At 48.0% G+C, this 22,513-nt stretch overlaps 1 protein-coding gene across 3 annotated transcripts in view; it reads right to left on the bottom strand.

The window, feature by feature from the left end:
• LOC116531340 (tubulin beta-2B chain) overlaps nucleotides 1-22,050 on the bottom strand; it is a 23,536-nt gene extending 1,486 nt beyond the window's left edge. The window contains exons 1-4 of one of the 3 annotated variants that reach the window (XM_032250068.1): nucleotides 21,761-22,050; nucleotides 20,856-20,964; nucleotides 20,445-20,555; nucleotides 19,693-20,096 (exon numbers count right to left, since the gene is read on the bottom strand). In XM_032250068.1, the coding sequence (XP_032105959.1) occupies nucleotides 19,693-20,096; nucleotides 20,445-20,555; nucleotides 20,856-20,964; nucleotides 21,761-21,817 (681 nt within the window). In that variant the 5' untranslated portion in view covers nucleotides 21,818-22,050. Of the gene's footprint in view, nucleotides 1-18,544; nucleotides 20,097-20,444; nucleotides 20,556-20,855; nucleotides 20,965-21,760 lie in introns of those variants that run through there. The other 2 variants (XM_032250067.1, XM_032250066.1) reach the window with 2 other exon arrangements.
• Nucleotides 22,051-22,513: the final 463 nt, after the last annotated feature.

Raw genomic sequence — 22,513 nt, 5'->3', positions numbered from 1 at the left:
CCATGCTCATCGCTGATGACCTCCCAAAACTGAAATGAAAAAAGAACCACACCATGGCCCAGCATCCTGAATGTCACTAAGGATAGCCTTGTCCTCCTCCCATGTCCTTGGAACAGGGGCTTTTGTGGTCAGTTAGTGCTAGACAGAGAGCAAAGAGTTGCACCCCCTATTTCCTGCAGCAGCTGCTGCTGAGGGGCTTGAAAATCCGCAGAGCATCGGCCATATTATGGCGATAGACTGAAAGGCGGGGAGGGGCCCTGGAGGAGGAGGGGGCACAGCAGATGCCCTTCTAGAGAGAGGGTCAGGAGGGTAGACATGTGGGAAAGGGGTCCAGGGAGGCTCTGTCACCCCAGGCAGGGCTGAATGCCATTGCATCGGGGATGATCGATGGGTCGTGGCAGGACTGAGGACGGGGCACCCACACTGTGGCTGCCTCCAGGAATCAAGCTCTCTTGGCACAGATCCCAGGCACCCCTGCAACAGTGCAGGTTTAAGCCACCGATCTACATGCTGGCACTGACCACAGGAGAGACTGGGCGGGGAAGGGCAGCAGGAGCCTGGGAGGGCATCTAGGCGTCAGTGGAAGGAACTGGCCATCATCAGGGTGCTTGCTCCTTTGTGAATTTGTGGCAGGGAGTGGGTGGGGAGGCTGGGTGGGCAACATGGTAGTTCTCAAAGAGACCACGTCCTTGTACAGGTGCTCGCCCCCACCCATGCAGCAGGCCGGCTGCTGCCTCCCACAGTTGGTATTATAGTCCCCACCCAGCAAATCACCTGCCACCTCAGTGATGGGCAGCACGACCATCATGATCTAGACAGTGCCTGAGCAAGGGAATTTATCTAACACCCTGGCCTGTGGGTATCAGATGACCCTGTGGTCAAATAAATACAAATCCATGCTGGGAGTGCTGGCACCTGACTGGACTTGCAACTCTTCAGGAGGGCGGGGTGGGAGAGTTGCTTGAGCCCAGGGGTTCAAATCTAGCCTGGGCGACACAGTAAGACCCTGTCTCTTAAGAAAAAAGGAAATCCAGACTTAGATAAAAAGAAACTAATCAAAAAGCCTGTTACCATAGAGCGAATGCTCTGGTTTTATTAACCTGCAAGCATCCAAAATCAACTAGATAAAGCTTTTCTTTTGTAGGCTTGGGTAAGCAGGACTTGCAGAAACTTTGTTATGGAGGAGGGCAAGTGGATGGGTAGACACAGGGCGAAATCAGGTCTCTTCAACAAGACATAGTTTTCTCTATAGTCAGCAGACTGTGCAGCTGAGCTGTTCAGGAAGACAGTGTGCATCTGAGTGCTTTCGTGAAAGGCAACATTTAGGGGCTTAGAGGTAAAAACCCAATTAAAGTTTGGTCAAGCCAAAGTCGTTGATAAAAAGTTGGCAACTGTGAGCTCATGGTTATTCTTTCCTTGTTTCAGACAATGAAGGACAAAATCTGTCTGTCCCAGGGCCGGGCGCGGTGTCTCACGCCTATAATCCCAGCACTTTGGGAGGCCGAGGCGGGTGGAACACGAGGTCAAGAGATCGAGACTGTCCTGGTCAACATGGTGAAACCCCGTCTCTACCAAAAATACAAAAATTAGCTGGGCATGGTGGTGCGTGCCTGTAATCCCAGTTACTCAGGAGGCTGAGGCAGGAGAATGGCTTGAGCCCAGGAGGCGGAGGTTGCGGTGAGCCGATATCGTGCCTTTGCACTCCAGCCTGGGTAACAAGAGCGAAACTCCGTCTCAAAAAAAAAAAAAAAAAAAAATCTGTCTGTCCTTCAGTGCTGTTAGGGATGGAGAAAACTTCACTGCCAGGTTGAGGCTGGTTCAATTAGGTCTCAGGGGTGGGCTGGCCTTCGTGTTTTCAATGGCCCGGAAGAGCTAGCTGTGCCATCTGCTGACTGTGTTCTAGAATGACAGGTATTAGAGAGTCTTAGAGATCAGCATTTAAGAGAGGCATGCCTAGCATATGTTTAAATGAATGATTATTAACCCTTTTCCCGTTTAGAAAAAAAAAGTGCAGCTGGCTGGTACCGCTCATTTAATTTTGCATAAGCACATTCTTTGAGGCCAGAGCAAATTTGACTGATTTTCAATGTGGAAATAAAATATAAAAACTGTTCTTGAAGTTATTTCTCAACAGACCTGCGTCACCTAATTTAGAAAAATTGGATTCATCAAATGATTCTTTGGCCAACAGCTATTTAATGATGTTAACATCATGCATAGGAATGTTACATTTTCTAGGATCTGACATTTTCAGCGACCAAGAATTACTATATTTTATAAATGGAAATATCACGAGTAAAAACCATGCTATAAATAGAATGATGTCTTTTGTTTCCAATGTCAATATGCTAGATAAATGCAAAAGTAATAAAGTGGCCAGGCGTGGCGGCTCACGCCTGTAATCCTAGCACTCTGGGAGGCCAAAGCGGTGGATCACGAGGTTGGGAGTTCAAGACCAGCCTGACCAACATGGTGAAACCCCATCTTTTAAATTAAAAAGAAAGAAAAAAAAAAGGAATAAAGCAAGAACTTTCTTGGCAAAGTTATTTTCAGGTAAATGCTGCAGCCGCAAGGGCAAGTGTTCTCAGGTCAAATGGGAAGGGTTAAAGCTTAAACTAGGGAGTAACCAAGATCTGAGGTTTGAAGGAAGCTCACCTAAAAGGCCTTGAGATGTTGGGGCTGCAGTGTCCTTAAATGGAAATATAAGGACAACAGTGGCAATTCAATGCATTTCCTGGTTTGCAGTCTGAATATTTTTGGTGATGGCATAGACATCAGAGAGGTCTATGGAAACATACGCACATCAGTCACTTCTGATTGCACAATCCCAAGTGCCCTTGGGAAGCGAGGATCATGTCCTATGTCAGCCAATTGTCGTGGGCCACTCACTGGAGTTCTTTTTTTTTTTTTTTTTTTTTTGAGACAGGGTCTCGCTTTCTCTGCCAGGCTGGAGTGCAGTGACACAATCTTGGCTCAGTGCAACCTCTGTCTCTGGGGCTCAAGTAATTCTTCTGCCTCAGCCTCCCGAGTACCTGGGATTACAGGCATGTGCCACCATGCCTAGCTAATTTTTGTATTTTTTGTAGAGATGGACTTTCACCATGTTGGCCAGGCTGGTTTCGAACTCCTGACCTCAGGTAATCTGCCCACCTTGGCCTCCCAAAGTGCTGGGAGCCACCAGCACTTTGAATGAATATAGGTGTGTGCCATCTTGCCTGGCTAATTTTTGTAATTTTTTTAGTAGAGATGGGGCTTCGCTATGTTGGCCAGGCTGGTCTTGAACTCCGAATCTCAGGTGGATCCACCCACCTAGGCCTCCGAAAGTGTTGGGATTACAGGCGTGAGCCACTGTGCCTGGCCTAGCAAGATTTCCCCATTACAGACCTCTCTGGGAAACTGAAGGTTTTGCTCCTAAGTTGTTGAACTGATTGGATGAGGTTCATCTACATGATGGAAAATGATCTGTTGTTTTCAAGTCAACCAATTGTAAACGTCAATCATGTCTATGAAATACCTTCATTACAGACATGAGCCACCACACCCAGCCTGAGGCACCTGAACCTTTCAGGAAAGAACAACCTGAACCTTTGCGTTTGGACCCATCTTGGTCTCCACCTCATGTGTCTCCTCCCTTGGCTGATTTTAAGCTGTGTTCTCTTCCCTGTAGGAAACCACAACTGTGAGTACAACAGTGTTCAGTGAGTTTTGTGAGTCCTTTTAGCAAATTGTTAAAGCTTAGGGTGGCTTGGGGAACCCTCCAAACTTGTACTTGATGTCAGAAAAGAGGACAGTCTTCCATGTGGACACAGTGCCCTCTAAAGCTTCATAAATTGCCCTGACTTACTTGGAAAATTAAGGGAATACTTACATATTGAGTGCTGAAAACCCCAGCCTTCCGCTCAGCTCTTACAATGCTGGCAGCTGGGAATAAGGAGCAGGACATTGGCTTATTCTACTCTGGGGAATATGATCAACTTAAGAAATACCTAACGATAATGACTATATTAGTGAGTGTTTGCTGTGTAACAAACCACCCCAAAATTTGGTGGATTAAGACGAAGGCTTTGTTAATCACAGCCTTGCAGTTTGGCTGAGCAGTTTATCTGCTCTGGGTCAGTTCGTTTGGGACTTTGTGTCCTAGGAGAGCCTCCCTGTCTTGTCCAGTGGTTGGCTTGATGTCAGCTGGAATAGCAGCCATGTGTCTTCCATCATCCATCAGGAGAATCTAGGCTTTTGTGGTGGCAGAAGGGTCCCCAGCTGCTAATGTCCCTTCTGACAAAGCAAATTGTGTGGTCAAACCTAGGTTGAAGAGATAGAGAAACGGGCTCCAGCTCTTGACCGACAGAGTGGCAAAGTCACCTTTCAAAGGTGTGGGCATCACTCAGGATTCTCTAGAAACAGAACTAACAGAGACTGACATCCATAGGGCAGGCCAGCACGAGGAAACTACAACAAGATTTCTTTTTCTTCTTTTCTTTCTTTCTTTTTTTGTTTTTTTTTTTGAGATGGAGTCTCGCTCTGTTGCCCAGGCTGTAGTGCAGTGGTGTGATCTCAGTTCACTGCAACCTCTGCTTCCTGGGTTCAAGCAGTTCTCCTGTTTCAGTCTCCCAAGTAGCTGGGATTATAGGTGTGTGCCATCTTGCCCAGCTAATTTTTGTAATTTTTTTGTAGAGACGGGGCTTTGCCATGTTGGCCAGGCTGGTCTCGAACTCCTAACCTCAGGTGGATCCACCTGCCTAGGCCTCTGAAAGTGTTGGGATTACAGGCGTGAGCCATCGTGCCTGGCCTGGCAAGATTTCTCCATTACAGACTTCTCTGGGAAACCGCAGGTTTTGCTCCTAAGTTGTTGAACTGATTGGATGAGGCTCATCTACATGATGGAAAATGATCTGTTGTATTTAAAGTCAACCAATTTTAAACGTCAATCATGTCTATGAAATACCTTCATGTAGACTATTGTTAAATCAAACAGCTGGGCACCACAGCTTTGCCAAGTTGACACATCAAATGTAACCGTGACAGAGTGTTATTCAGGAACAGGAGGAACTGGCAGCTGCTGTTCAATCTACACACTGGCACTGATGGTTCCCCAAGGAAACAACCAGATAGATGACAGATCACCCATAACCATCCAGTGAATCCCAAGGCCAAAAAGCTCTATCCATGGGTTCAGAAATTTCAATTAGCTTCCTAGACCTCTCTCTTAGAAATGAGTAGACAACCAAAGATTACCAGACACCTGTAGGAAGCCTCTGTCAGGCAAATTAGGAACCCAAACAAGCAAACGAGGGTTAAAACGGAAACAGGAAATGATGTAGGGGGAAGAAAACATCTTTGAAAACCTCATGAATCTCCTCACGTAAGAGATGATAGAGAATCTATGAAATAAGAATAGGAAGATGTAGGGGCCATGTGTGGCGGCTCACACCTGTAATCCCAGCACTTTGGGAAGCTGAGGCAGGCAGATCACGAGGTCAAGAGATCAAGACCATCCTGGCCAACATGGTGAAACCCTGTCTCTACTAAAAATACAAAAATTACCTGGGTGTGGTGGCACATGCCTATAATCCCAGCTGCTCAGGAGGCTGAGGCAGGAGAATCCCTTGAAACCGGCTCACACCTGTAATCCCAGCTACTCAGGAGGCTGAGGCTCAGAAGAATCGCTTGAACCCAGGTGGAGGTTGCAGCGAGCTGAGATCGTGCCACTGCACTTCAGCCTGGTGACAGAGCAAGCCTCCGCCAAAAAAAAAAAAAAAAAAAAAAAGCAAGTGAGTCTCCTTGAAAGTGCAGTAAGAACAGAAGGGCATGGAAAACAGGAAAGAGCTGGTAAGAAAATGAGGACTGGGCTGGAGGTCCAACATTGGAGAGACAGGAATTCTGCAGAGAATAATTTTTCTTTCTTTCTTTCTTTTTGAGCTGGAGTTTCAGCTCTTGTCACCTAGGCTCGTGTGCAATGGCACGATCTTGGCTCACTGCAACCTCCTCCTGGGTTCAAGCGATTCTTCTGAGCCTCAGCCTCCTGAGTAGCTGGGATTACAGGTGCCTGGCACTAGGCCTGGCTAATTTCTTTTGTATTTTTAGTAGAGATGGGGTTTTACCATTTTGGCCAGGCTGGTCTTGAACTCCTGGCCTCAGGTAATCCACCTGCCTTGCCGGGCGCGGTGGCTCAAGCCTGTAATCCCAGCACTTTGGGAGGCCGAGGCGGGTGGATCACGAGGTCAAGAGATCGAGACCATCCTGGTCAACATGGTGAAACCCCGTCTCTACTAAAAAATACAAAAAATCAGCCGAGCATGGTGGTGCTTGCCTGTAATCTCATCTACTCAGGAGGCTGAGGCAGGAGAATTGCCTGAACCCAGGAGGCGGAGGTTGCGGTGAGCCGAGATCGTGCCATTGCACTCCAGCCTGGGTAACAAGAGTGAAACTCCGTCTCAAAAATAAATAAATAAATAAATAAATAAATAAATAAATAAATAAAATAAAATATAGGATCTTGTGGCTTGGAAGTCCCTTGCTTCCGGAATTTAGACTCTCTCATTTCTTCCAGGGCTATCCTAACCTCATTTTTTTTAATTAAAAAAAAATTTTTTTTTTTTTTGAAACAGGGTCTCACTTTGTCACCCAGACTGGAGCGCAGTGGTACAATGTGAGCTCAGCTCACTGCAAACTCCCTGTCCCGGGTTCAAGCAATTCTCGTGCCTCAGCCTCCCGAGCAGCTGGGACTACAGGCATGCTCCATCAGGCCCAGATAATTTTTGGGTTTTTTGGTAGAGACAGGGTTTTGCCATGTTGGCCAGACTGGTCTTGAGCTTCTGAGCTCAAGTGATCCGCCCGCCTCGGCTTCCCAAAGTGCTGGGAATTCAGTGTGAGCCGCCATGCCCAGCTTCTAACCTCATCTTATGGAACTATCTTAAAAAGGAGCATTCCTTACTTGGATGGAGAATGGAGGTGTCGGTGAACCCCTAGAGCTAGAAGTGGTGCTCACTCTGCAGTGAGTTGCCTCAAGACCTAGGCATGAGCCAAGGAAGCTGGCATCAGGATGCCAGGGCACTCAGAGGGCAGGGCTGAGAGGCTGCTGGGAACCTGCTGATCCCTTCTCTCCTGGACTCTCAGTCCTCCTCCTCCTGCTCCCTCAGTCACCACCTTCAGGCTGTGTTTACCCTTAGCAGTGTCCTCCTCTGCGGGGCCATTAGTGGGACTGACCTAGGGGAAAGCCTTCTTTAGGTCACATCCCTCTTTCTCCCTCCTCCTGGCCTCAGGGTGACTTTTGAGCCTCTGGTACTGGAGGAAGCCATAGCAGCAGGGACTGGGGAAAGACTGCAAGCTCCAAAGATAACTGCATTTTCTATCTTTTTAAAATTTCCAGTTGAACCCTGGAATAATTGAATACAGAATTCAGCACTAAAAAAACAGAAACTGTTCTGATGAATAGAAGCAGGGCAGAAGCACTGGTGCCCTCTAAAGAGGATCTGACCACAGAGGCGGCTGTGGGTGAAGCCGGGCAGATGACAGCCTGCCCTCTTTCCTGCCAGCACACACATCAACCATTTGGCTTTTTACGAGAAAATCCAAACAAAGGGGCATGACTGTGAGATGCCAGCCTGTGCGCCAGCCTGCGAGCCTGCCCAGGGGATGGGATGGCCAAAGTCCGGGGCTGGACGTCACAGGTCAAGAATGCAGACAGGCTCCCTGCAGCCTCCTCTTTCAGCAGAGGAATGGAAAGCTATGAGCAGGTGTCTCCCGCAGGAGGAAGAGCTAGGATCAACTCCAGGCAACAGCCATACTGTCTTCCTCCCAGAGAGACCCCTGTCAACACTGCTAGGCGTAGAGGAAAGCAAACAAACAAAAAAGGAGGCCAGGCTAATGAGGGAGAGAAGCATGAGCTCTGTGAAGGAGTCAGCTCTCATTATCAAGCTGCATTTTTCGTAATAACACATCCTGGCTGTTTCAAGAGCCCTGGTTTGAGTCCATTCACCTACAAGAACCTGGGTTCTTATTAATATGTGAATTCCATTAGACCTGCTAGTTTGGGGGATGTACATGTTGCTTCCTGCATGAAAATGACTCTGATTTCCAGCCAAAGCGAGTGAATGATGTCCTCTGTGCACACCGCGTGCGCAGGTGCTTACTTGCGGTTCTGTTTCTCTCCCCTGTGGGCTTGGAACCTCTGGAGGCTGCAGCGTGTTTATCCGCGTTCCCATCCCTAGCACGGTGTCAGGCACGTAGTAGGTACTCAGCAGATATTTGTCGCAGTAAAGGGATGATGAGATGGAAACATGACAGTAGGAACTATTAGACTCAGGAGAATTTCGGGATAGGTGGAAGATAGCAGTGGTGGGACCGGAGTTTCGAATCTCTCTTTACCATTGTCCCCTCACCCTCCTCCCTCGGGATAGGTGAGAAACTAACCCTATGAACTCTCAAAAGAAACAATCAAAATTCCCTTTCAGAACAAGACTTCTAGCAAGGAAAAACTGCTGGAAGCAGATCCACAATGAGTAGGATAGGATTAATAGCCGCAAAGGAAAGAGAGGGTCCGGGTGAACCAGGGAAGGAGCCCTGAAGCCGAGCTCTCAGCAAGTAGGTCAATAACCAAAAAGTCACTTTCTGAAAACAACAGAAGGGGGCGCTATAGATCCATGCAGCTATTAAACTATGGAGGCTTTTCTCTTCCTCCTAAAATTATAGAAAAATTAATTTCGATTAAAAATGAGCAACAGAGGCTGAGCCTCGTGACTCACGCCTGTAATTCCAGCACTTTAAGAGGCTGAGGCGGGTGGATCATGAGGTCAAGAGATGGAGGTCACCATCCTGTCCAACATGGTGAAATCCTGTCTCTACTAAAAATACAAAAATTAGCTGGGCATGATGGCGCGTGCCTGTAATCCCAGCTACTCAGGAGGCTGAGGCGGGGAATCGCTTGAACCTGGGTAACAAGAGTGAAACTCCGTCTCAAAAAAAAAAAAACCTTCTTCAAAAAATAGATAAATAAATAAAGATAAAAGGAAGAAAGAAAGAAAGCGCTCAGAAGAGGTAGAAATAAATGGGCTGGGCATAGTGGCTCATGCCTGTAATTCCAGCACTTTGGGAGGCTGAGGTGGGAGGATCACCTCAGGAGTTTAAGACGAGCCTGGCCAACATGGTAAGACCTTGTCTCAATTAAAAAAAATTTCCTGCACATACCTGTAGTCCCAGCTGCTGGTGAGGCTAAGGCAGGAGGATCTTTTGAGCCCAGAAGTCCTAAGCTGCAATGAGCTATGATCATGCTAGACAACAGAGTGAGACCTTGTCTAAAATAAAAATAGAAGAAATGGGCCGGGCGCGGTGGCTCAAGCCTGTAATCCCAGCACTTTGGGAGGCCGAGGCGGGTGGATCACGAGGTCAAGAGATCGAGACCATCCTGGTCAACACGGTGAAACCCCGTCTCTACTAAAAATACAAAACATTAGCTGGGCATGGTGGCACGTGCCTGTAATCCCAGCTACTCAGGAGGCTGAGGCAGGAGAATTGCCTGAACCCAGGAGGCGGAGGTTGTGGTGAGCTGAGATCGCGCCATTGCATTCCAGCCTGGGTAACAAGAGGGAAACTCCATCTAAAAAACAAACAAACAAAAAAAAAAATAGAAGAAATGAAGAAAGGACTTCTGCTTTCAGCCAAGATGAAGCAACAGGAATTGAATTTACCCTCCTGACTGAAACAGTGGAAAAACTGGGCAATATACATGCAACTGTGTTTCTCAGGACATTGGACATCAGGCAATGAAAGACACTGACTCCAGAGAAAAGGGGAACAAATGAGGTAGTCATATAATTTCCCCAATTTACTATCTGGAGGTATTTTCCATGCTGTATTGCAGGGAGGGAGAAACCCAGACAGAGTTTGGTGGTCTCATTGAGTTGTAAATACAGAAATCAGAATTCAGAGCCCAAGTTAGAATTTTGAGAACCCATCAGCTAGAATACAGAGCAGAATACAAAAGTGGAAGGAACTTCACAGAGAGAGATTGGAGGTCAGCAGAGAGGTCCTCTAGGATCTTCAGCTGAGAACTGATATGCACAGGCAAGATAAGAAACTGAGAGTAGGGGAAGAGCAGCGGGAAAGCAGTAGACCAAACAATTCCCATTGCTCAGACAGGTCAGAATGGAAACACTTCATCATGCAAGGGGCCTTTCCTAACAAGGGGTGTAAATGGCTGGGCCTGTGGCTCATGCATATAATGCTAGCACTTTGGGAGGCTGAGGAGAGTGGACCACGAGGTCAGGAGTTCAAGACCAGCCTGACCAACATGGTGAAACCTCATCTCTACTAAAAATACAAAAATTAGCTGGGTGTGGTGGCAAATGCCTATTATCCCAGCTACTAGGGAGGCTAAGGCAGGAGAGTTGCTTGAACCTGGGAGGTGAAGGTTGCAGTGAGTGGCGATCGTGCCCTTGCACTCCAGCCTGGGTGACCAGGGGGAGACTCCATCTCAAAAAAAGAAAAAAAAAGAGGTAAAGGGGGTGTTCCATGTAATCGAGGGCCTTAATTTAGCCTTGAGCCTGTGGGCAAGATGGAATATTGCTTATCTCTGCGTGAGCCTCGCCCTCAGTGGCCACTCTGGCTGCCCGTTTTCACTGGCTGTAATCACTTTTTTGGTATTACGTTGCAAAGATCATGCACTATGGAGTCAGAAACCTTGGGTTTCTCTCCAGGTTCTCCACTGAATGACTCTAGGGCAAGTTTTTTAGTCTAAGCCTAAATTCTTTCAGGATCAGTTAGTTTCCTAAATGATGAGACTACTGATCACTTGGCCCTTCCTTACCCACCTCAGAGGAGGACCCAGTATCCAGGCTGATCAATCAGTCATTATTCCTCTTACCCTGACCACAGGACTGATTCAGGGATGGGTACATGACACAGTTCTTGCCGGTCTTTTTTATTTATTTATTTATTTATTTTTGACGTAGGGTCTTGTTATGCAAGGTCTTTTAGGCTGACTGACTGCACCATAGACTGCATGGTAACCTCGGTGACCTGTATGTACACCTCCAGATGAGTTCCTGGAACTAGAAAGTCTGAAGTAACTGGAAAACCACAAAAGGAGAAGAATGACCAACCCCTGCAGCGCCTAATTAACTTTGAGACATTCTATTGTTTCTTATTCCTGCCTCAACTGATAAGGCAACCCAACTTTGTAACCAAACTTGCTCGACTGATAGGTCAACGTTGTGACTCCAGACCCTATGACCCCCTCCCAACTTGCAAAAACTACCCTGAACTGTAGCTTCTGTAACTTTCCACTGCCTACCCCAAACCTATAAATCCAACTCCTATCCCACTGCCTTCCACTGCCTCTCTTTTTGGACTCAGCCTGCTCACCCCTGGGTGAATAAACAGCCATGTTGTTCACACAAAGCTTGTTTGAGGGTCTCTTCATTCAAAGCATGCTTAACAGCTATGTTGCCCAGGCTGGCCTTGAACTCCTGGGCTCACGTGATCCTCTTGCCTCAGCCTCCTAAGTAGCTGGGACTATAAGTGCATGCCACCATGCCCAGCTATGAATTTTTCTCTAGCAATGGGGTGATAGAGGCCTAAAGTTGCCACCATCTGGGGAGATCTTGCCAAAGAATAAAGACAGAATTGGGGACTACAAAGTCAAGAAAGTAATGAAGAAAGAGAAAGTTCTGATGATGTTATTAGAGCCTCCTGGACTTTTCAATTACATGAGCCAATAATTGCCCACCCTTACTGCTTTCATAAGCAAATTTTGAATTGATTTCAGACACAATCGAAAGCACCCAAACTACACGGTATTCTTGTGAGGATTAAGTTAGATAAACATGCAACAAACGGCACATGTTCAACATATGCTATTATTGCTTTCTTCTCACTACATATCTTACTGTTGTTTTATCCCCTGTACAAGCAGATACCGAGAACTCTATTTTATAAAGGGATTTAGAGAGAGGAAGTAACTTGTTAAAAGGTCCCAAAGTTCATAAATGGCATACTTGAGCTGCTTTTCCATCCCACGCTATAGACAATAGTAACGTCTCCAGCGCATAGCAGACACTTGAGAAATGTGAACTCCTTTCCGCTTTGCTGCAAATCAAGATCCTCAAACCACGCCTATCTACCCAGAGATCTACACGAAAGCAAACGTTGTAAGGGTGCTTCTCTACATTCTGCCTCCCTTAGGTATAGTTCGCTCTTCAGAGATTTGTCTTTGAATGATTGGACATGCTGAATGCTTGTATCTTCCAGTCTTAACCCCTCAAGGCTCGTCCCTCTCAGCTGTCCTTCCAGATTCTCAGCCACTTCTGGACGTGGGCATCTAACATGTTCTCTGGCACTGACTTGCCCTCCAGCCCTCGGACTTGCCTTAGTCCCTGTTGTCTGCCGGTTTCTCCCTGGATAACATCGTCTCAGAGACCATGCGGTCCCATGGCTGCTCATGACTGGTGTGCACCCGGGTACCTCCAATTCACCAAGTCGTCTTGGTTCTTTTTCATCAATGGGCAATCATGCAAGTCACAGCGAACATATTTGTTTTTGAAAAGTCCAATGTGTAACCTGATGTAAACATTTTCTTGTCTATCATAGAAAGGAATTTCCCTAGAAGTTCTGGGGAGTTGTCATCAGTTGACTAAAAGCTAGAAAGAGGCTGGGCGCAGTGGCTCATTCTTGGGCAGGCTCAGGTGGGTGGATCACCTGAGGTCAGGAGTTCAAGACCAGCCTTGCCAACATGGCGAAATCCCATCTCTACTAAAAATACAAAAAATTAGCTGGGCATAGTGGCAGGTGCCTGTAATCCCAGTTACTTGGGAGGCTGAGGCAGGAGAATTGCTTAAACCCAGGAGGTGGAGGTTGCAGTGAGCCGAGATCATGCCATTGCACTCCAGCCGGGGCAACAAGAGCGACACTCTGTCTCAAAAAAAAAAAAAAAAAAAAGCCCAAGGTAAGCAGAGTAAACATTTTGATTCAGGAATTCAGACCAAGAAATCTTTCATTTAGTCCTTGGCTGTTTTAGAAAATGAAGGGTCCTTGTTAGCATGAAACACTGCAATCTTACATTTACAAAGAGCACTGGAAGAGGTCCTAAGAGAGTGGGTTAGTATCAGTTCTTAGCCACTGTCTATTTATAGAAGAAACTGCTGGTTATGGCTGGGTGCTGTGGCTCACACCTGTAATCCTAGCAATTTGGGAGGCCGAGGTGGTTGGATCACCTGAGGTCAGGAGTTCAAGACCAGCCTGGCCATCATGGTGAAACCCCATCTTAAAAAAGAAAAAAAAAATATTTATATAGAAACTGCTGGTTACCTGTCCAGTGCCCATTCTCTGCTTCCTAACAGAACCTTTAAATCGTTGGGGAGATCACTTACCCAGCTCAAAGATAATCTTGCTCAGTCAGCTTGTGGAAAAAGTGGGGGCCAAGGAAATGCAAGCAGAAGTCATTGAGGGGATTCTGGCACAGATCTGCAGAGAAGCCTGGCTCAGCTGGACGGTGACTTTTTACCCTCCCAGTTCCTTCTCCATCTTGCCTGCAACCAGGGGCCGTGGCTAGAGCTGCAGTAGCCATCCTGCAGCAGGAGACCTTGATGGTGGCAGCCGCTGGCGGCGTTCAGAAGAGCAGAAAGAGAAGAGTCGGGGACGCTGAGGGTGTTGTGAAGCTACACTGCCTGGGCTGTGTGCCACTACATTATATTTTTTAAGTGAGAGGAAAAAATAACGCACTGCCATTGTTGCCTGCAGTGAACATCAGTCCTAACTGATGCAGTGATCTGGAAACATCGCTTAATTGGGGCCTTGGTTTCCTCATTTGTGAACTGATGAACTTAAATCAGAAGGTCTCTAAGGTTCTCTCCATTTCTAAAGCCTTATGATTCTAAGACTATAAATGCGTAAGTACGAATGCTTACCTGATCTGTGTTGCATCTTGGCCTTCTGGGCAAATCTGAAAGTGTGTGTGTGTATTGCTAGCTAGAAGTCAAAATGATTATGCACCTAGAGTTGCCTATGACCCAAAAATTCCACTCCTAGGTGAAATGAGCTGAAAACATGCACACAGACAAACACATGGATGTTGGGCTCATTCATGTGGTTGGGCTCACTGCAGCCTCAACCTCCCAGGCTCAAGTGATTCTCCCACCTCAGCCTCCCAAGTAGCTGGGACCACGGTCACATGTCACCACACTCAGCGAATTAAAAAAAAATTTTTTTTTTTTGGTAGAGAGAGGGGCCTCTCTATGTTATCCAGACTGATCTCAAACTCCTGGGCTCAAGTGATCCTCCTGCCTTGGCCTCCCAAAGAGCGGGGATTACAGGCATGAGCCACTGCACGCAGCTGCAGCATGATTCTTAATAGTGAAAAAGTGGAAACAGCCCAAATATCCATCAACAGAAGAATGAATAAACAAAAACATGTCTGTCCATACAATGGCATATTATTCAACCATGAAAGAATGAAGCAGTGACATATGCTACAACATGAATGGCCCTTGAAAATATATGCTAAGAAAAAGAAAAAGGCCCAGCCAGACACACAGGATCACAAATAGAATGATTTCATTTATACGAAATGTCCAGAATAGGCAAATCCATAAGGACAGAAAGAGCAGTGGTTTCCCTGGCTTGGAGTTGCGTGGGAGATGGGGGAGGGGTGTATGGGGGGTGACTGACAATAGGTATGGGGTTTCTTTTTTGGGTGATAAAAATATTCTGGACTTAGATGGTGATGATAGTTGCACAATTCTGTGAATATACTAAAATCCACTGACTTAAAGTCTTTTAAGTGGTGAATTTTATGGTATGCAAATTGTATCTCAATTAAAAGACAAAAAAAAATGACTGAAATGTTTTGAGTGAAATAAGCTTCTTTGGGTGTGTGTCGGCAAGCACTCTTGCAGAGAAACACGAGGGGTGGGGAGGCAGGAAGGCAGGTGGTTAAAAAACAAAAGTATGGAAGAGTCTCTTTCCAAGGAAACGGTTTGACTTTGAAGTGCATTTAGAAAAGCATGACCTCACAATAGGACGTCTCTTATACACCAGAAAGAACTTGCCTCATAGCAGTTTGCCAAGCCACATCTTAACACATCTTAACTAAATGGGGATTTGAAAAAAGGGCCACTCCAGTTCTCCTTAGCTTCCGACTTATTTTCACAACTAACCCCTGGTAGAATATTCCCTTTTGTAACCATGTTTGCATTAGAGCATTGTGTATGTGGTGTTTTATAACCAGGCAATTCAACATCACCTGTCAGTGACTTCATTACAGACAAAAGGCTGGCACTATGTCTGTGCCCAGCCCATCTGGGAAAGTTGAGTGGGACCAAGGCACAACTTCAGGTTTTCCTTGATACCAGGGAAATCGTTTTCCCTTCTTCGTGATCCTCAGGTGGCTTTGCATACAACAGAGCCTCAGCCATGCAGCTGCAGGGAAGTCAGCACGGGGTGAAAGACCCGAGTGTTCTGGGATCCTAAATCATTCTCTGATCCTCAGTTTCCCTACTTACATACCAAGGAGGGCAAATAAGATAATCTCTCAAGGGGATTTTTGTTCAAATTGCTATCAATCTAATATCAATCATTTTTTGTGATAAAATGGAAAATCTAACATAGTCTTAGATCATCCCTGAGGCTGATATAGAGGTGCAGGCCAACCTAGGGCACACTGAGGTTTTAGTTTCTTCTCAGACTCTCTAGATGACCTCAGGGTGACTTCAACTCCCCTTCCCTAACCGCAATCTCTGAATCATGCATCACGCCTCAGTGGGTCTTGTAATTTGGTATTGTGTTTGCCTGGAAGTAAATATCCTCCTCAGGCCACATCAAGGAGGGATAAAACATTTTTTTTGGGAAATGTTGGAAACAGACACACACCACCACTACCACCACCACGACACTACCACATAACCACCACCACCACCACCATCATCACCATCACTACCACTACCACCATGATCACCACTACCAACACCACCACCCCGCTATGACAATAATACCGCATTATGACCACCACCATTACCATTACCATCACCACCTCTACCACTACCATCACCACTACCACCATCACCACCACATCACTACCACAATACTACCACATCACCACCACCATGACCACCATCACCACCACTACCACCACCACCACACTACCACATCACCACCACTGCCACCACTACCACCATCACCACCACCATCACCACTATCACCATGTCACTACCACAACACTACCACATCACCACCACCATCACCACCACCACCACCAGCACACTGCCATCACAACACACCACCACTACCATCACCACCATCACCATAATTACTGCTATCACCATGACAAGACTACCACATCACTACTACCACCACCATCACCATCACTACCACCACCATCATCACCACCACCGCCACCACCATTACCATCACCACCACCACCACCATAACCACCATCATTACTGGTGTCATCATTACTGCTATTATGACCACCATCACTACCACATCACCATCACCACTACCACCATTACCATCACTACCACCACCATCACTAAACTACCACCACTACCATCACTACCTTTATCACCATTACTACCATCACCATTATAACACTACCACTATCACTACCGTCACCACCACCATCACCACCACCACCACCATCACCACCATCATCACCACCAGCATCACCACCACCAAATGCCATCACATAATGGTAATGTAACAAACAAAACTGATGGTTCCAAAATAGTATCTTCATCCAGGTATTAGTTTGAGCATTTTTCTCATTTTGAACTGTTTTTTAATGTATGCATTTAAGTCTGTATTAGGCCCCAGAGCACCTGCTTGACAGGTCAGTTTGGCACCCACCATTCTAATCACACCAAAATAAGCTTTAGCAGTGCAGATGTGGTTGTACTGACAGGCTGGCAAGCTCTTCTTCTGGTGCCTGCCTGTTCCCTTCTCACCAGGTGGAAGAGCAGTACCACACATCCAATACGCCAAGAGGCCCTTGGATACAACCCCACTATTCTCTGAGGGTACTGAACATGTGCCTGACAGGTTGTAGGGAATGCATGCCCAAGGGTAGATCCAGGGAACCTTGGCAGCTGCCCCAGGTGTTCGGGGCATTTAAAGCTAATGCCACCCTTCAATTAGGATGCTGGAAGCTTTACACCAGCTCAGCAGGAACCACATCTACCACTCTGCAGTTAAATATAGAAAACTGAGCTGAAGCCACTGGCTCCCGACACCTGTTTGACCCCACTCATCACTCTGTCAAGTTTTAGAGATGTATAATGCTTGATAAAGTGAACTGTGCTCTTTTCCATTTATGGGAGCTATGTGGCAGAATTAACTTATTTTCACACTATTTGGAATTATACAGCTTATAGTTTTCTTTGTAACTATTTTCAAATATATTTAAGCCTTTTAAATAATGGAAATCTTCTTTCTACACTTTTTTCTTTTTTTAACATATAAGTAAGAGTAAGACCAAGCAGAATAAAATAAATATAAGGTCAGGTTTAAAGACTTATATTTTCTAATTTTGAGTTTGTGTGAGTATCTTAAACCTAGTTTCCTTGATCCTTTCTTTCTATAGGGGTATGTAAATAAGTTTGTACATTTGCTTATAACTCACACTTTTTCTCCTCTCAAAATGAGAAACTAACTGGCCCAGATTAAAGCAGAGTATCAGCACTATTTTGACAAGGTATAATTTATCCCACAGGAACATCTTAACTGAAAATCCATTATTGACATCCCACAGCTTCTTTAGTGGTTGAGTTCAAGTCCAGAGTCAGACTTGGGTTCAAATCCCCAATTCTATTTCTGCATGGAAAAAAAAAATTGCAATAGACTGAAAACTATTCTGGATTGCCTACTTAAAATTCCCCAACAATTCAGAATTTGTAATTCCATCTAAACTCAAATGATGATAAAATAAGTACAAATAGTTTGTAATATAGTACAAATGATTGCCTGGAGAAAAAGTTGCTTTAAAATTGAGAATGATCCTATTAACTATTTATAAATCTATAGCTATTCCTAAGTGCAGGTGATATGACTAACTTAAAAAGGCATATGCCTTTGACAAAAAAGCCAAGTCCATTTATGGAAATTTACAGGATAACTATTCTCATATACACACTAATAAATAACAAAATTATTCATTGTGACACTATGCTGTAGGGAACCGGCTAAATAAAACACATCACAGCTACATAATGGATGCTACATATCCATTTAAAGAGGAAGTTCTCTGTAGGCTCAAGATACACTGTTTAGTGAGAAGGCTGCAGAATTGTGTTAGTATTACATCATGTGTGTGAAGAAAGAAAAAAGGGAAATACTCTACATGGGCTTGAAAATATATGGAATATTTCTGCAGGGATGTGAGAAAGATAACCATGATTAGAAAGGTTCCCCTCCAGAGAGGATCAAGGAACACAGGAAAAAGGGACACTAACTTTGCACTCTAGAATTTTATGCTGTATGTAGGAACTACTCTAAAAACACTTTTCTTGTAAAGGAGGTAAAGGCATAGTAGGAATTGCACATGAAGACACCGCGTGCTTTCAAGAAGACATCTTTGCAACTAACATTTATTAAAGGCATTTTAAAACTCAGGTTGATCTCTCATCTTAACTGCGGTTGGTTCAATTTTATTTGGTTGGTTCAATATCCAAAGAATCAATTCAGTTGTGTTTTGACCTATGCTTTTGCTTTTTGTCAAAGGAGGAATTTAACGCAATGCGTTCAGAAAGTTACATTTAAATTGCTAATGAAGAGAAAAAGGAAGAGAAAGAAGAGAGGACACCATTCCGACACAAACGTTTATGTGATTTTAGCCATTACAACAGTAATTCAGAAATACCTCAAATGTTACATTGATGTCATCAATATTACAAAAGAAAAAAAGTGACAGGCAACAGTGAAGAGCACCAGAGACCCAGCGCACACCTAAAGTAGACCATGCTTCTTTCCTTCCACTGCCCGGGTATTGTCCCGGGAAGCCCCCCACCCCCTCGCCTTCCTCCTCCGCTTTCCCTAACCCGCCTCGCGGGGCATCTACGCCTCGTCCTCGCCCTCCTCCTCCTCGAACTCCCCTTGTTCATCGGCCGTGGCGTCCTGGTACTGCTGGTACTCAGACACCAGGTCGTTCATGTTGCTCTCGGCCTCGGTGAACTCCATCTCGTCCATGCCCTCGCCCGTGTACCAGTGCAGGAAGGCCTTGCGCCGGAACATGGCCGTGAACTGCTCCGAGATGCGCTTGAACAGCTCCTGGATGGCCGTGCTGTTGCCGATGAAGGTGGCTGACATCTTCAGGCCGCGGGGCGGGATGTCGCACACAGCCGTCTTGACGTTGTTGGGGATCCACTCCACGAAGTAGCTGCTGTTCTTGTTCTGCACGTTGAGCATCTGCTCGTCCACCTCCTTCATGGACATGCGGCCCCGGAAGATGGCAGCCACCGTCAGGTAGCGGCCGTGGCGCGGGTCGCAGGCGGCCATCATGTTCTTGGAGTCGAACATCTGCTGGGTGAGCTCGGGCACCGTGAGCGCGCGGTACTGCTGGCTGCCCCGGCTGGTCAGGGGCGCGAAGCCCGGCATGAAGAAGTGCAGGCGCGGGAAGGGCACCATGTTCACCGCCAGCTTGCGCAGGTCTGCGTTCAGCTGGCCGGGGAAGCGCAGGCAGGTGGTGACCCCGCTCATGGTGGCCGACACCAAGTGGTTGAGGTCCCCGTAGGTGGGGGTGGTCAGCTTCAGGGTGCGGAAGCAGATGTCGTACAGGGCCTCGTTGTCAATGCAGTAGGTTTCATCTGTGTTTTCCACCAGCTGGTGGACGGAGAGGGTGGCGTTGTAGGGCTCCACCACCGTGTCTGACACCTTGGGTGAGGGCATGACGCTGAAGGTGTTCATGATGCGGTCTGGGTATTCCTCCCGGATCTTGCTGATGAGCAGGGTGCCCATCCCAGACCCCGTGCCGCCCCCCAGAGAGTGGGTCAGCTGGAAGCCCTGGAGACAGTCACAGCTCTCTGACTCCTTCCTCACCACGTCCAGGACCGAGTCGACCAGCTCGGCTCCCTCTGTGTAGTGGCCCTTGGCCCAATTATTCCCGGCTCCGCTCTGGCCTGCCAGAGGGAAAGAGATATCTTAAGTCACTGGTGATTGTATTAAATACCTTACCTCAAACCCCTTCATATGGATCAGTGAGTCGATGCTCAGATAAGACTATTTCAGATTATCATCAAAATGGCCAAACATTAACATATTTGTTTGTAAATATAATTCTAAATAAGGAAGGCCGGGATACCAAGCTCTTAGAAGTTGTAAGGCAAACATTTTTACCCTATAGTAAAGCTAAGCTGGCACACGAGTGGATGCTCTTCCTGCGTTCCCTCTGGCAGTCACACCTCTCCAGTCTCAGCTGCCCAGTGTAAAATGGGTCCCTCATGCCATCAGCCACACCAGGCACTCACCAAACACGAAATTGTCTGGTCTGAATATCTGGCCGAATGGTCCAGACCTAACGGAATCCATCGTGCCTGGCTCCAGATCCACGAGGATGGCCCGGGGAACGTATTTGTTACCTGCAGGGAACAACAGTGACTTAGACCCTCCGGCAAGGAGCTCTGCAGAGAAGGGCTTGGTGCCTGCTGCCATCCTGCAGGCATGGATGATGCCCCAAACAAAGGGAGACGCACCACCAGGTTCTCAAAGGGCTCTGTCGGCACAAGGAAGTCCAGTGAAATACTGCAGGGAAAGAGTGGGGCTCCTAAATTGAATAGTCCACCCTCTCCCAGGGCCACACCCCTGGAATCCCATGCAAGGGAAAGGGGGGAGGGGTAGAAAAAAACGGAAGGGAGTGGGGGTGGGGCAAGGGCGATTACCAGTGGCTTCATTGTAGTAAACATTGATTCTCTCCAGCTGCAAATCACTGTCTCCATGGTAACTGCCAGTGGGGTCAATCCCATGTTCATCACTGATGACCTCCCAAAACTGAGACGGAAAAGCTGCATTTAGTATTGCACGATCCCCCAGAAACGCCAAGGCTCACAATGAAATGTCCTCGACTCAGTTCCAACAACCCAACATTTCAGGAGCTTTAAAGAGCGGCGTGACCCGGGACCAGCCGCTGGGCTTGTATTTTGCAGGGTCAGAAAGTTGAAACTGGGCGTTTCCCAGGGGAACAGCTGCTGCTCGCCCCGGGAGGTAAGGGTCGAGGGGTGGAAGCACCAGCCAAAGCCGGGCAGTGGCAGAGCTCGGCGCATGGGTCGCAGCCCCAGGCGGCGGCAGGAGGCGAGGGCAGCCTGCGAGGAGCGGGTGGGCGGGGAAAGAGGGACGCGAAGGAGCTAAAGGGCCGCGGTTTTAGATTCGAAGCACGTCCGGCGACCGCAAGACAATCGCTCTCCTCCCCACCCCCCGCAGCTCGACTCGAGTTCAAGCGAGCTAAATGAATCCTCCTCGTGTCCCAGCCCCTGGCGCGGGACGCCACGCACAGCCTCGCGGACACACCCTCGTCTTCTCCAGGCACGCGTGCCTGCCAAGCAGCCAGCCAGGAGGGAGGCCGAGGGGTGGCCGGGACTCCAAATGAGTTACCGCAGAAAGAAAGAGAGGTGCCCCCTCTGTCCGCGAAAGTCGTCTCCGAGCCCACCCCACCCTCGGCGGCACAAAGCGGCCGGGAAGGTCTGCACTTGGCGATCCCCAGGCCTTCCCGGGACAGCGCCTGGGGACCCCGAGGGGCGTTCGGCCCAGGTTCCCGCCCCCATCGACCCCCTCCGCGGCGGCGCCCCACCTTGGCGCCGATCTGGTTGCCGCACTGGCCGGCCTGGATGTGCACGATCTCACGCATGGTGTCTCGTCAGCGTCCTCCTGCTCCGGCGGCGTCTGGTGGATCTGTCCGTCCTCCCCTCACACACCCACTACGGGGTCACCGGGAAGACGCTCGGGAACCGACGGGCTGAGAGCGCCGGCCCCGCGGGCTCCGGCTTTTATGCAAGGAGGGTGGGGCGGCCGGCGCAAGCCGCGCCCCCAGCCCGAGCCCCCCAGTCTCCTTCGCGCTGGCGCTCTCCAGGCCCGGCTGACGTAATGCTCCGAGCCCTAGGGACCGTCCGGGGGGCTGGACCACCGGCCCGCGGCCAATCAGAGCGGGCGTGCAGACAGGGAGGGGGGGTCTTCTGGGAGTAGGGTGGGGGCGTGCTCATTGTCTGGGGCTGTGGTGGGGGTCTGGGTATGGGGATATGGGGGAAGGGTGAAGAAAAGGAGGGCGAGAGGGCGGTGAGGCGAGGGCCACCAGCGCGGCCTGACCGGGGTGGGGGCAGAGCTGGCACCGGATGGGAACGATGGAGAACTGGAGCAGGTGGAGAGGCCGTCAGGTGCTCTGGTACAGGCAGGTGGGAGGGTTGAGGTGGCACAGGCTGCTCGGCCACCTCAGATTGCGGCTCCTCCTTGGCCACTGGCCTGAGTCCCTCCAGCCAGCCGCCCCTGGTGAGATCACTGCCCTTTTCCTCAATCCTGGAAGCCAGCGACTGCCCAGGCGCCAATGCCC

Source organism: Sapajus apella, unplaced genomic scaffold (genome assembly GCF_009761245.1).
Source record: "Sapajus apella isolate SASKATOON/1434 unplaced genomic scaffold, GSC_monkey_1.0 scaffold70, whole genome shotgun sequence".
NCBI lineage: Eukaryota > Metazoa > Chordata > Mammalia > Primates > Cebidae > Sapajus > Sapajus apella.
This window is presented reverse-complemented; position numbering and strand designations above follow the sequence as displayed.